Below are 13967 nucleotides of genomic sequence, written 5' to 3'. Positions count from 1 at the left end.
AGCAATATATACTGAACAACAAGCAAATATTATTGTAAATAAAACTATATCTGATGGGTGTCCAGTTATGAAAGGAACCAGACAATGCTGCCCATTGTCCCCATTATTGTTTACTTTGATTTCAGAAGTATTGGCACAAAGATAAGAATGAATGACAAAAGAAGAGGTATAAGAGTGGGTCAGCAAAATTCTAAGTTAAAAGAATATGCAGATGATATTAATTATTTGACCTTAGAAAACCCACTAGAAAGTGTACCAGCAGTACTGGAAGATATAAGGGAATTTGGCAATCTAGCAGGCTTTAAACTGAATAAACAAAAAACAGCAATGTTAGTCAAAAATATGGATTGTCCCCTTACAAAAGACTTAGAAAGAACTAGTGATATAAAGAGTGAAAAGAAAGTGAAATACCTGGGAATTTGGTTAATGGCGAATAATCACAACATCTTTAATGGTAACTATGTAAAGGTTTGGAAAGAAATTAAAAAAGACCTGAAAATCTGAAGTAGAATGCAATTGTCTTTGCTGGACAAAATTTTGGCTATAAAAATGAACATAGTCCCAAAATACTAAATCCTATACCAGACAGTACCTATAGTTAATGAGATCTGAAACTTCAAGGAATGACAGAAAGTGCTTTCTAAGTTTATTTGGCAGGGGAGAAAATCCAGGATAAAACATAAAATTATGATCGATACCAAAGAGCGAGGCGGTTTTCCTCTCCCTGACTTACAATTATGTTTATGTTGAAAGAATGGATTTTACTAAAGAATAGCCACTTATTAGATCTAGAAGAGCACAAGAAGGCCTGAAACTGGGAGGGGGAATTGGCAGAAATTAAAATACCACCCTCTACATGTAAGCATAAATGTATAATGAGCAAAGGGGGGGAGGTCACAGGAGTTCATGGAGCAAACATTGCACCAAAAACAAAACAACAGAATCTACCCATTCTTACTACCAAGACTTTTTGTTCTTATCTGTACAGATGCCCAAATATTTTATGCCACTACTTCCGGGTCTCTTGCCCCGTAAGACACAAAAAAACCCCCAAAACCATCCAAAAGCTTTCAGCCCAAAGCTGAAAACTGTGGAGAGAAATGGAAAGAGGAGGGGTTATATTACTGCTATAGTTCAGGAAATGTGTCAGAGCTAGGAATTCAATATTGACACTTTACTTACAGTCGCTGTTTTGGAGCAAGACAAAAGACCTTGTACACCGTTACACAAAAACTAATCGTGATTTCCTCACGTTGGAAGACACTTTACTAGGCTACATGGCAGATGGGCTCTCATGGTGTGGAGACCCCTCCAGCCCAGGTAAGAAGAGTGTCCTATTCTCTACCAAAAAAAAGAGAGAGAGATTTAGGGTTCCCCCCCTTCTGGTATGGGGGAGGGTAGGAATTCTATCCTTTAAGAAGGTTTGAAGTAGAAAGGATATAATAATGTATTGTTAACAGTTATCCAGTGATTGAAAGATGCAACTTCAGAATAAAAGAAAAGAAATCAAAGCCATGGAAATAATGTACAATAGATGCTCTGTATGGTGTGTAGACATCAAATTCACCCTCACCCCTACTTTCCAGTTGTAGCAGAGGCATTGCACTGTTATAAGAAAAACCTGCTCCTTTTCCTTTATGGGGTCTCTAAGAGCCCGTAAAGAGTCCTTAAGTGGGTTTCCTGTCGGTAGGAGAAAATAGCAGAGGCCAACCAAGGAATATTGAGAAGCAAAGCAGCTAGTAAGCGTGATCCTTATTAATCTGTTGCAACAGGGTGCTCACTCCCCACATGCAGGAGGGAGGAGGAACCCAGAACAATGGTGTGCAAACCCTTCTATAGACTTTTGAAATTGCCCACCCTGTAGCCCAAGGTAAAGGTAAAGGGACCCCTGACCATTAGGTCCAGTCGTGGCCGACTCTGGGGTTGCAGCACTCATCTCGTACAGCTTCCGGGTCATGTGGCCAGCATGACTAAGCCACTTCTGACGAACCAGAGCAGCGCACGGAAACGCTGTTTACCTTCCTGCCAAAGCGGTACCTATTTATCTACTTGCATTTTGATGTGCTTTCGAACTGCTAGGTTGGCAGGAGCAGGGACTGAGCCATGGGAGCTCACCCTGTCATGGGGATTCGAACCGCCAACCTTCTGATCGGCAAGTCCTAGGCTCTGTGGTTTAACCCACAGCGCCCAAGACCAACCCCAAAAACATCAGACATGCTTCACATGAGGCAGTCTCCAGCAGAAATCCTGTTTGCCAGGATACCTGATAATGGTCACTGATTGCTTTACCTGGGCAGCAGTATTTGTGATGGTAAATACTTTTAGTTCCTGAATCCAGGTCACAGGCTCACCCTATTCATACACAAATACGCCCTTAAGACAGGATTTCTAAGCAAAAAGACAAAGGGAAGGCTTCCCCCATTGCCTCCCTCCTTGGGGAGAAATATATTGAGGTCAATTTGGGAGAGTCAAAACTATTTCAGACACGTGGTTTATATACTTACGTACCGGTATGTGTTTGCCTTGTACATTTATGAACGTTTATTTTCTACTTGAGACCCTAAAATTCTTACTTTCCTCTTGTAGCAGAGGCATTGCATTAAAACTTAGTTCTTCTTCCCTCCCCTCTCATAGGGCACAATATATCAGTCTTGTATTTATGCTCAAACTGTATTTATTATAGGAGTCAACTACGAATCTTGCCCCGAATGGACTGAGTGCGAGAATAACCCTAGTTCAATGTACTGGAAAATGTCATCCAAGATGGTATGTTCTATGCAACCCAGGTTAGCGATACTGAAATATATATAATGCTTCACTAATACACAATTGAATTAAAATCAATGGCTAATAAAACAGAATTGTATCCCTTAATCCAGGGATAGCCAAGTTGGGGCCGCCAAGATGCTGTTGAATCACAATTCTCTCGCCAGCCTCTGCCAGCACAGCAAATGGTCAGGGAAGATGGGAGTTGTAGTCCAACAAAATTTAGAAGCCACTCTATTGGCTCCCCCAATATGGTTGGGCATTTTGAAATTAACACCACTTGCAGAACCTGGGCAATCTTTTCTTCACTTAGGCAAACTCATAAAATTGGTGACGGTTGAAAGGTCAAAACTGTAAGTGGGTACAAGGTATTGAGCAGGTTCTCTTGTTACATTAAACTATGTTTTCAAACATGTTTTAGTTTGCAGAAGCAGCCTGTGGTATAACTCAAGTGATGCTTAATGGGTCCATAGAAGCTGGAGCATTCAGAAACAACAGGTATTTTCCCACTTGACTATAATGCCTGCCTATCCATGCCCAGGTCATTGTGATATGCCGACCAAGGCCTGTGCATATCTTCCTGATGTTCCCAAAGTGAATTGATAGACGTGGTATTCTTGTGGATTAAGAAGGCAGCCATACTGCTTCCAGGTATGTTATTCTTACTCTTGATTGATGGAGAGGTAAATAAAGACTCATAATAAACAAACTATTGTATTTTGCGCTCTATAGGATGCACCGGACCATAGGAGGGGGAGAACAGGGGAATTTTTTTTTCATGTTCTCCCCCTCTAAAACAAGATGCGTTCAAGGTGCATTCACCCAAAGCCTCCGGAGCGCAGCGGGAGTAACTCTGCGCTCTGGAGGCTTCAGGCGGCTACCTTGGAAGCCTGGAAAGCGAGAGGGGTCGGTGCTTTCCCCCACTGCCAGCCTCAAAGACCAGGTCGGGGAGCAGCGCAAAGGCTGCGCGCAGCCTTGCCGCTGCCCCCTGAGCTTGTGGGGCTGGCGGTGGGGGGAAGCGCTGCTTTCCCCCACTGCCAGCCTCAAAGATCCCTGAAGCCTTCGGAGCACAGCGCGAGTTCCCGCTGCGCTCCAAAGACTTCAGGGATAGCCACCTGAAACCTTTGGAGCACAGTAGGAACTCATGCTGCACTCCAAAGGCTTCGGGTTTCACTGACCCAAAGCCTTTGGAGTGCAGCGAGAGTTCCCGCTGCGCTTCAAAGGCTTGAGGCTTCGGGGACAGCCTTTGTTGCCCCCGCAGGGCCGCGGGTTGAAGGCACCCCGCTGCCCTGTGGAGGCTTTGCGCAGCCATCCCCAAGCTAGAACAGTGAGACGGAGCACTGCACAGCACCCTGTCTCCCTGTTCTGGCTTTGGGCTTAGCTGCACAGCCTGCATTCGCTCTATATAATGCACACACATTTCCCCTTAATTTTTGGAGGGGAAAAAGTGTGCCCTATAGAGCGAAAAATACGGTAGCTTTATTGCTGTCAATAAGAGTCAACTTAACATAGCTCACTGGCCTTATCCTGGCCTTTGACAATTGAGACATGTATTTTAAGGACTCTCCCTATGCTTGTGATTTTAAACTGTTTTTAACATTGTAGTTTAAATTGTTGTGATCCACCCTAACACCTCAGAGTGAAGGATGGGTAATTAATCAAAATCAGATATACATACATACATACATATTTATCTTCTGAAATTGCTAGGCAATGGCAATGAATAACATCTATAAAGATTTTTACCTGATATGTTTTATTGAGGCTGGTAAACATCTGAGCTCTTTTCTTATGCTCCTGCTCTTTCAGCATTTTTGGCAGTGTTGAAGTTGTTAACTTAAATCCGAATAAAGTCTCCAAGATGCAGATTTGGCTTATGCAGGACATTGATGGACCACAAAGGTATGTTTTGATAATGCAGAATATAATAACTCTCTATATCTAGGGTTCAGTTAGAAACAGACTTCTACAACATGGCATATCCTTATCCAACAGACATGCTGTTTTTCCAAGAATGATTCCTTCTTTGTTAGCAGTACTGTTCTGCTTTCTCAGAAAAAGCTCAGTTTAGGCAGTCATTTTAAAGGTGGGGGTTTTTTTGGGAGGGGGTTTGGCTGCTGCTGTTGTTAAATTAAGCACATTAAAAAATTATTTATCTGGTACTTTGATATGCAATCAATCCAACATATTAAGTGCATTAAAAAAACCATGCATATTTTCTTTTCTCATAATTTTTGGCACAGCCTTTGTCTTTTGGCTGGAGACAAATTACTGTAGATACTGAAAACCTCTATCAGTTTAATGTCATGAAGAACCCAGTGTGAAATGGGTGTTGTGTGACATCCTTAGGCTTCCTCACTCCCAGACCTACAATTTGAAGTGTTACCTGGAGAGACAGAAAGAGCACCTGTTCAAGTCTGCGGGGCACATCTACCCAAAGAGTTGAAAAGGGCACTGTGGGGTCCTCAGTGAACTGAGGACAATGCTCATCTCTGTTCACAGTTTTGCCTGGTGTTTCAAAAACCCATCACTTTTTTCCTGGGGGGGTACACAGGGGTACACATACCCCTAAACATTTTGTGAATCTGAACATGCACAAAAGAAGACAAAGTTGGCTATCAGGAGAAATAACGCCTCTCTTGTCTCTCTAGAACTATTGTCTCTCTCTACTGTTTGCCTGTCTATATCATGTGCTGTACATACTCGGGAGAAGTTAATGGATTTGGTTGCAGTGCTGCCTCTTGCCAGTAGAGGGCATCTGCATCACACAAATGGATTTTGCTTTTATACTTCAGGGAGGTGGATCAGTTTCTAAGGGTAGATAAAAAGTGTGCATATCAGTGACCTACATTATTATTATTATTATTATTAGTAGTAGTAGTAGTAGTAGTAGTAGTTGTTGTTGCTGTTGTTCTTGTTGTTGTTGTTTAGTTGTTTAGTCGTGTCCGCCTCTTCATGACCCCCTGGACCAGAGCACGCCAGGCACTCCTGTCTTCCACTGCCTCCCGCAGTTTGGTCAAACTCATGCTGGTAGCTTCAAGAACACTGTCCCACCATCTCGTCCTCTGTCGTCCCCTTCTCCTTGTGCCCTCCATCTTTCCCAACATCAGGGTCTTTTCCAGGGAGTCTTCTCTTCTCATGAGGTGGCCAAAGCATTGGAGCCTCAGCTTCACAATCTGTCCTTCCAGTGAGCACTCAGGGCTGATTTCCTTCGGAATGGAGAGGTTTGATCTTCTTGCAGTCCATGGGACTCTCCAGAGTCTCCTCCAGCACCATAATTCAAAGCATCAATTCTTCGGCAATCAGCCTTCTTTATGGTCCAGCTTTCACTTCCATACATCACTATTGGGAAAACCATAGCTTTAACTATACGGACCTTTGTCGGCAAGGTGATGTCGCTGCTTTCTAAGATGCTGTCTAGGTTTGTCTTTGCCAGTGTGGTGTAGTGGTTAAGAGCGGTAGACTCGTAATCTGGGGAACCTGGTTCGCGTCTCCGCTCCTCCACATGCAGCTGCATGAAGTCTCTCAGTCCCACTCACCTCACAGAGTGTTTGTTGTGGGGGAGGAAGGGAAAGGAGAATGTTAGCCGCTTTGAGACTCCTTCGGGTAGTGAAAAAGCGGGATATCAAATCCAAACTCTTCTTCTTTTTCTTCTTTTCTCCCAAGAAGCAGGCTTTTTTTTAATTTCGTGACTATTGTCACCATCTGCAGTGATCATGGAGCCCAAGAAAGTAAAATCTCTCACTGCCTCCCTTTCTTCCCCTTCTATTATTATTAATATATCACTCATCTGACTGGGTTCTCCCAGCCACTCTGGGTGATATCAAACAATAAAAAGTTCCCTGAACAGGGCTGCCTTCAGATGTCTTTTCAAAGTCAGATAGTTGTTTATTTCCTTGACATCTGACAAGAGGGTGTTTCACAGGGTGGGCACAACTACTGAGAATGAAGAGGAATGAAAGAAAATTATGAGACTGAGGAAAAAAAGAGAAAGAAAGGGACAGAAAAGAGAAAATGCTAGAGGGCAATAGTTGAAAGAGAAAGGAGCAGATAGCAACAGTGTCTCAGTTTAATAATAATTTGAGATTTTTCATACAAGATAATATTGTACCATTTCAGTAACATTTCATTTAGAGAACTCTGGTGAGCTCTGCATGTAATGCTTAGAAATGTTTTGCAAGTGTAGCTCTTACCGTTTGCCCTGCACTTTTCTGGTCTGTTTCTGAGCGCATTTTATCTTCCCTGGCGCTTCCCCCAGGAAAACCTGATCTTTACCACTCAATCGGAGCAAATAGCAATTTGGGTTTCCCCTGGAATGCCGTTTGCTCCGATTCAGCTGTCAATAGTGGGATTTTGCCGGGCAAAAGAGAAGTGTGTCTGTAGTAGCTGTTAGTGCTTACTGTCAACTATCCTTCAGTGTATACCGGTAGTTGGAATAGTTATTCAAGAATGTCGGGAGATTAAATTATTCTACTCCCTTCAGAGCAGCAGAAGTTCCTTACAATTCCCAAACTCACTACTTTCCTATGCCTTTTTAATTGGTTCAGCACTTTTTAAATAAACAGTTATTCTGGAATCTGGATATTATGGCATACTGAGGGAGGGATTTCGATTTTTATATCCCCTTAGCCCCCTCCCCTGTTGAAGTGTTTCTTGTGATTAACAACTGCAGGAGGGGGCAGAGCTGGGCTACGCTCTCTGGCTGGACCTGCTGTCGGTATCTCCCGCTCGCCTCATTCCTTAGCTGTCCACACACTGGTGGAATATATCTGCCGTGGGGAAGACTTCTAAGTGCCCTCAGGCTCTCCTTCTTGTCTAGAAACTTGTACAGTCAGGATCCAGGTCACCCAGAGAGTCTATGCAAGTTGAGCAGGCTTCCTTGTTGCAGGCAATCCCCCAGCATGCAGCCCCCAGGGACATGGCAGCTAGCCTGAATCTACCCATTCATGTGATTTTTATTTGTATGAGGAAGAACATACAGAGGAAATGAAGACTCTGGAGCTCTCAAGAACTTTTATGGGTCATGCAGCAAGGGCAGATGTACTTGCCTTCTCTTAAAATGCTTTTACTAGTTTCTGGAGAGAGTTAATTTGTAAACATTACAGGACCGACGGACATACAAATTTCATTCTGAATGGAAATGTGATTGCTTTTATTTCCAGTGAAACTTGCACGGGCCAATCCATTTTAGAGCTGAAAGCTATCCTGGAAAGCCGAAAGATAAGTGTCTCTTGTGAAGATAATTACAGGTAATTTTGTGTACCGGGTTATCAACATGTTTTTAAACAGCGAAGGCAAAATTAGATGTGATGGAGGGGCATAAATCACACATCCCCATTCACTTGGATATAAGGGGAGGGTGGGGAGTCTACCCCAAAAAATTGGAGTGGTGAGCCTTTCTGCCCTTTACCCTAGTTGTTCCAGGGGGGTTTGAGGTTTTTTCATCCTTTGAAATTCAAAGTATGGCCTTTGTGCAAATAAGAATCTAGAGATGGAATAGTGTCATAACTGCTTAATTTCTTAAAGGAGACGTTTCAGTAGGGCGTTTCAGTTCAGAAAAGCTTTGATTCCTCTGTAAGAGCTGAGTGTTAGCTCTTGGTGCTTCTGCAGCCCAACCTGTCTTTTGCTGCAGTAGCGGCACCAAAGTGACCTCCCCGAGTGCAAGCCGGGGCAGTCTTGATGGAGGTTCTGAGCTGCCGTGAGGACCAGACCTCCCTCTCATCCTGGCTTGAGAGCAGTACATGTGAAAAGGTTCTAGGAGTCTTGGTTGACCACAAACATGACATGAGCCAACAGCGGACGCGGCAGCTAAAAAAGCCAATGCAATTCTGGGCTGCATCAATAGGAATATAGCATCTAGATCAAGGGAAGTAATAGTGCCACTGTATTCTGCTCTGGTCAAACCTCACCTGGAGTACTGTGTCCAGTTCTGGGCACCACAGTTCAAGAAGGACACTGACAAACTGGAACGAGTCCAAAGGAGGGCAACCAAAATGGTCAAAGGCCTGGAAACGATGCCTTATGAGGAACGGCTAAGGGAGCTGGGCATGTTTAGCCTGGAGAAGAGGAGGTTAAGGGGTGATATGATAGCCATGTTCAAATATATAAAAGGATGTCACATAGAGGAGGGAGAAAGGTTGTTTTCTGCTGCTCCAGAGAAGCAGACACGGAGCAATGGATCCAAACTACAAGAAAGAAGATTCCACCTAAACATTAGGAAGAACTTCCTGACAGTAAGAGCTGTTTGACAGTGGAATTTGCTGCCAAGGAGTGTGGTGGAGTCTCCTTCTTTGGAGGTCTTTAAGCAGAGGCTTGACAACCATATGTCAGGAGTGCTCTGATGGTGTTTCCTGCTTGGCAGGGGGTTGGACTTGATGGCCCTTGGGGTCTCTTCCAACTCTAGGATTCTATGATTCTATGATGTGGCCCAAAGGAAAGCGTTTGGCCCAACCTGTGCAGATAGTTAACTTTCCAGCCACATAGGGCAATGAAAGCTTTCTGAAACTGTGGTTCACAGTTTATTTCAGGGGTCGGCAAAGCTGCAAAGCCTTGGGCCAGTAAACTGCCCCCAAAACCTTGGGGCAGGCCGGAGTAGGCGCATGGGTGCGGGCAGGTGCACATGCGCACATCCCGGTTTCCTTGCTGCCAGAGGTGGCAGTGGAGGAGGTGTCCGCAGCTTCCTATTGGTTGCAGGAGCTTCCTGCAGCCAATAGGAAGCTGTGGCTTTGCCACGCTGCACCGGTTTAGAGTGGGTGGGGCTAGTTAACTGACCACCCCCGGGCCAGATGTGGCCCAGGGGCCATAGTTTGCTGACTCCTGGTTTATTCTGTTATATGAAACAATGGAATAGCCCTCATGTTGTGAAGACAAAAAGACAGGGATATCTGAGATTATTTAAGTAATTGTTTTATTAAATGGCACCTGTGCTCTTCAGCACTCTCTTTGACTAAAACAGTCACTAAATGCAAATGAAGTTGCTAGTGTATTTCTTATGTTTTGTAACAGGCCAGTTCGGTTGCTTCAGTGTACCAGTAATCCTGGCCACGCCAGCTGCGATGTCTGTTCCTGAAAACATGGTAGGTACCCTATGCTGCTTATATTGTTGTTCAACTTTGTATAGTATGGAATGGCGTTTCTAGAGGGAGTCAGATATAAAAGCTCAACTAGCTATCATTGTAAAAGACCTGTGTAGTTTAAACGCAGGCCTGTTACAAACTAGATCCAGACTAATTTAAATTCCACTTTCAAAGGGTCCACTTTAAGCATGAAAATCTTTGGGTCCAGTTCATAGAGAGAAGGGGCTGGAAGGGAAGAATGGAAAACTCTTCTCCTACGGTTTGTCATCCAAGATAATGGAAAGATTCGATAGGCTGTTTTTAATTTATTTAGTGCATTTATCTTCTGCCCTTCTTCCAAGGATCTCCAAGTGACAAACTTCTTCTCCCTGCCATTTACTTTCACAAAAATCCTGTGAGGTAAAAGTTAGACTGAGAGATACCTACTGGCCCAATATTGCCTAGGGAGCTAAGTGGGGATTTGAACATGAGTCCAGATCAACACTCCAACCTCTGCAACAAAAGTGGGGAACCTCTATCCTGTGGGTCAGATTTGATAAGCTAGAACTCTCCATTTTAACTGCAAGGCTGTATTCTCCAAACCACACCCACCTACCCCACATCTGACATAATATGTGGTGTTAGATGTGGGGTAGATGTCATGCCCGTGGCTGGAAAGAAGTCCCTATGCATCAGTTCCTTGCTTCACCCACTTGTCAGTCACTTGGCATCATTATGGAGAGATCAAGATTTGGCCTACCAGGCCAAAACTGTTGCCCAATCCTGCACTACACCACATTAGCTCTCTTGTTTCAGCTACTGATGAGGATAAACAAAGGGCCCATTACAGCCCCTGTAGTTAATGCTAGGCTTTCCCTTGTGCTCATTACTGCAGAGGACCTCAGCATCGGAGGAAGACAAAGAAGAGAAAATCCACACACTTGAAGCAGGACCCAAAAATGTCACAGCAAATGATCTCTGGACAAAAAGGAGCAAGAAGTTCTCTACAACTACAAGACTCTCCTGAAGTTGGCATCACTTGGCCAGTCTTCCAAGTACAAACTCTTCAGGACAAGTTCAAGAGGGGTTTTAATTGAAGTTGCAATGGGATATGGCATCACGCCTTGAAGGACTGTTTTGAAGGAACAAAATGTTATTGCACTGAATAGGAGGTTTTATTCCTTTACATATGAGAAACCGTTGGGGTTATTTAATAAAGGCAAAATCCAAATGCAGTACACATCAGATTAGTCTACCTGCTCTTGAAGGGTTTGATTTTACCCTTTCTTCTTTACATTTGATACGTTTCACAATTTTTGCAAGAAGCGGGCACACTAGGACCTTGCTAAGTATGTGCCAGGGGTACTTTAGCTGCCACCTTGTGCATCTATCCCCTGCCATCATCACAGCGTGTTTAACCAACTATGAGCATGAGAGTTAGAAATTTAAATAGTGGACCTAATTTAGTAATGTTGAATAATTTCAATGGGTCTGCTCTGAGTAACTGAATACCACCATTTCGTGTGCAAACATGAGCATGGCAAAAACTTTTTTAAGAGCCCCCCCTCCCATGTACCCTCTATTCTTTTACTAGATCATGGATGGGGTCCAGCTGCCTCTCTGCCCCCAAGCCCATGGCTCCTCCCCATTTTTCACCTTGCTGTCCAGCCTCCTGGATGAACTTAGAGACTGATAAGTAAAGACCATTTGTACCTTCAGTGTTCAATCTAAAAGACACATCACAAAAGGAAGAAGAGGGAACCACTGCTGCCAGCCAGAGCGGCGCATGCCCCGACGTTGCCCCCAGCACATGCGCATGGCAACGGCTGGCCAAACATCGGAGGAAGCCTTCGCTGGCAATCCAAAGACCAAGTGGGCTCTCTGGACCGTCTTTAAAAGTGTGATTGGCGAGCCGCCTAGCCAATTCATCAGCCGCGTGAGGCGGGCCACGAGTTGTGTTTACCTCACAGCGATTCCTCAGTCAGTGAGGCGCTTGCTTTACTTACATTGCAATGTGAATACAGTCGCCTATTTAATAAATATTTAGCAACTCTACTCAGAAGCCCCACTGAGTCAAGACAGGAGCAACTTAACTTGCTACACACCCTACATCTAAGGGCCTCAGAGGAAGTCACATGGGTGTAGGTAATTTTAATTTTTTGTATGTTTAAGTAAGTTGTTCTTTAACGTTTCTATTATTATTTCTTGGTATGTAGCTTTAGTGTGTTTTTGTTTGTTTTTATGGAAATAAATGTTTTTTTTAAAAGAATAGAAAAAGAAATTTAACAAAAAACAGCCAAAACCAATAGGGACTCAGACATCTTGTTTTAATAATAGCACTTTTTTTGGGGGGGGGGCAATAAAACAAGTCTGTTTCTACAATACAAAAGGAAAAGGGAAAGTTTAAACAGTAGTACCCAGTTGCATGAAAGGTGTGTAAAATAATCCCCGATAATGGCATCTTCCGGCACCATTATAGAAGCAAACTCATCCCCTCAGAAGCCTCCCATTTGGGCACCTCAAGGGAGAAAGAGCCTCAGAGGGCAGTCAGGGGGCTTCTGCACCACCTCAGGCAGCTTTCGGGGAGCAAGTGTCAAGTGGGTGGGGTGACGGGTATGGGGCCTTGAGCTGCTGCAGCCTGGAGGCCACGAATTCACCCCAAGCGGCGTCTGGCCAGTGGCGTAGCGTGGGGGGTGCAGGGGGGGCCGGCCGCACCGGGCGCAACATCTGGGGGTTAGGGTTAGGGGGTGCAAATCCACGGGTTAGGGGGCAAAAATTACTTGCCTTGCCCCGGGTGCTGACAACCCACGCTACGCCACTGCGTCTGGCTGAAGAGAATTCTGCCCCTCAGGCCTGGAGGTCAGGCATTGGCATGCTCCGAGAAGCTTCCAGAGACCAGAAGCAGCCTGATACTTTTGGGCCTGACCCAAGAGTCCGTTCCTTCTCCCGGGGATGGCGGACCCCCCACTGGAGAAAGGCACTCTTTAGGCAGAACAACAGTCAGAGAGGAGCAAGGCTGGTACAGCAACTTCTCAAGCTGCGGGTGCCAAAAGGCAGGCTGCCAGGGAGGGAAAGGAGGGCCCTTGGGCGAGTGGAGAAGATGGGGCTGAAGTCCTTGCAGCCTGGAAGGAGTCAGACCATGTTGTTCTCTTTCTTCTCTCTACCCGGGGATGCTGGGGACTGCGCTGCAGAACATGCCACGGAAAAGCAGGGAGCTCAGAAGCGGCTTTACACCAAATCAGACATTTGGGTTAGCTAGCTCTGTATTCTTAAACGAGTGTTTGGCTTGGCATAGGGCAGCTTCCAATCTAAGAAACTCTGGTTAAGTGCCTTTTGGCAGTTTGGTCCCTCTGGGAAAAGATCACACAGCAAGTGGGAGATGAGCCCAGCCCCAACCACTGGCCACAGAAGGAGCAACTGGGGGTGTTGCAAACCAGAAAATGGCTTATCTCCTGAGTTTACGCCAATAAAACTCAGACGAGGGGAGTTAGGAGTCCATCATTGTTTATTGCAAAGCAATAGGTTTCAGTTGGATCGTTCCGCAAAGGTTGCAACCCCACCTGGGGTTCAGGCACAGGTATTTATAAATTTTAAAGAAAGCATTTCAATTTCCAGCAATCATGGCCGACTCTGGGGTTGCAGCACTCGTCTCGCTTTATTGACCAAGGGAGCCGGCGTACAGCGTCCAGGTCATGTGGCCAGCATGACTAAGCTGCTTCTGGCGAACCAGATCAGCACACGGAAACGCCGTTTACCTTCCCACCGGAGCGGTACCTATTTGCACTTTGACGTGCTTTTGAACTGCTAGATTGGCAGGAGCAGGAACTGAGCAGCGGGAGCTCACCCCGTTGCGGGGATTCGAACCGCTGACCTTCTGATCAGCAAGTCCTAGGCTCTGTGGTTTAACCCACAGCACCACCCGCGTCCCTCTGATCCAATACTAGCCCTACTCAAAACAGACCCATTGAAATGAATGGACATGAATAACTTAGGCCCATTCATTTCAATGGATCTACTCTAAGTAGGGCCAGTATAATCCTTTCTTGCTAGTGAGTCACATGATACACAGAATCATTGTTCTGTCACTAAAATGTGGAGAAGAAAAAACCCAGAAGCGAGTAACTGTAGTACAGTGGTACCTCAGGT

At 45.0% G+C, this 13967-nt stretch overlaps 1 protein-coding gene across 1 annotated transcript in view; it reads left to right on the top strand.

The window, feature by feature from the left end:
- Positions 1-11066, top strand: part of LOC309377997 (ADP-ribosyl cyclase/cyclic ADP-ribose hydrolase 1-like) — a 30106-nt gene extending 19040 nt beyond the window's left edge. The window contains exons 4-10 of the mRNA XM_081925776.1: positions 1185-1320; positions 2684-2766; positions 3188-3264; positions 4576-4668; positions 7929-8015; positions 9772-9842; positions 10717-11066. Of these exons, the coding sequence (XP_081781902.1) occupies positions 1185-1320; positions 2684-2766; positions 3188-3264; positions 4576-4668; positions 7929-8015; positions 9772-9835 (540 nt within the window). The 3' untranslated portion in view covers positions 9836-9842; positions 10717-11066. The remainder of the gene's footprint in view (positions 1-1184; positions 1321-2683; positions 2767-3187; positions 3265-4575; positions 4669-7928; positions 8016-9771; positions 9843-10716) is intronic.
- Positions 11067-13967: the final 2901 nt, after the last annotated feature.

The sequence above is a fragment of the Podarcis melisellensis genome, assembly GCF_964234715.1.
Source record: "Podarcis melisellensis genome assembly, chromosome: 9".
Lineage (NCBI taxonomy): Eukaryota > Metazoa > Chordata > Lepidosauria > Squamata > Lacertidae > Podarcis > Podarcis melisellensis.
Note: the sequence above shows the minus strand (reverse complement) of the source record. Positions and strands in the feature narration are given on the sequence as shown.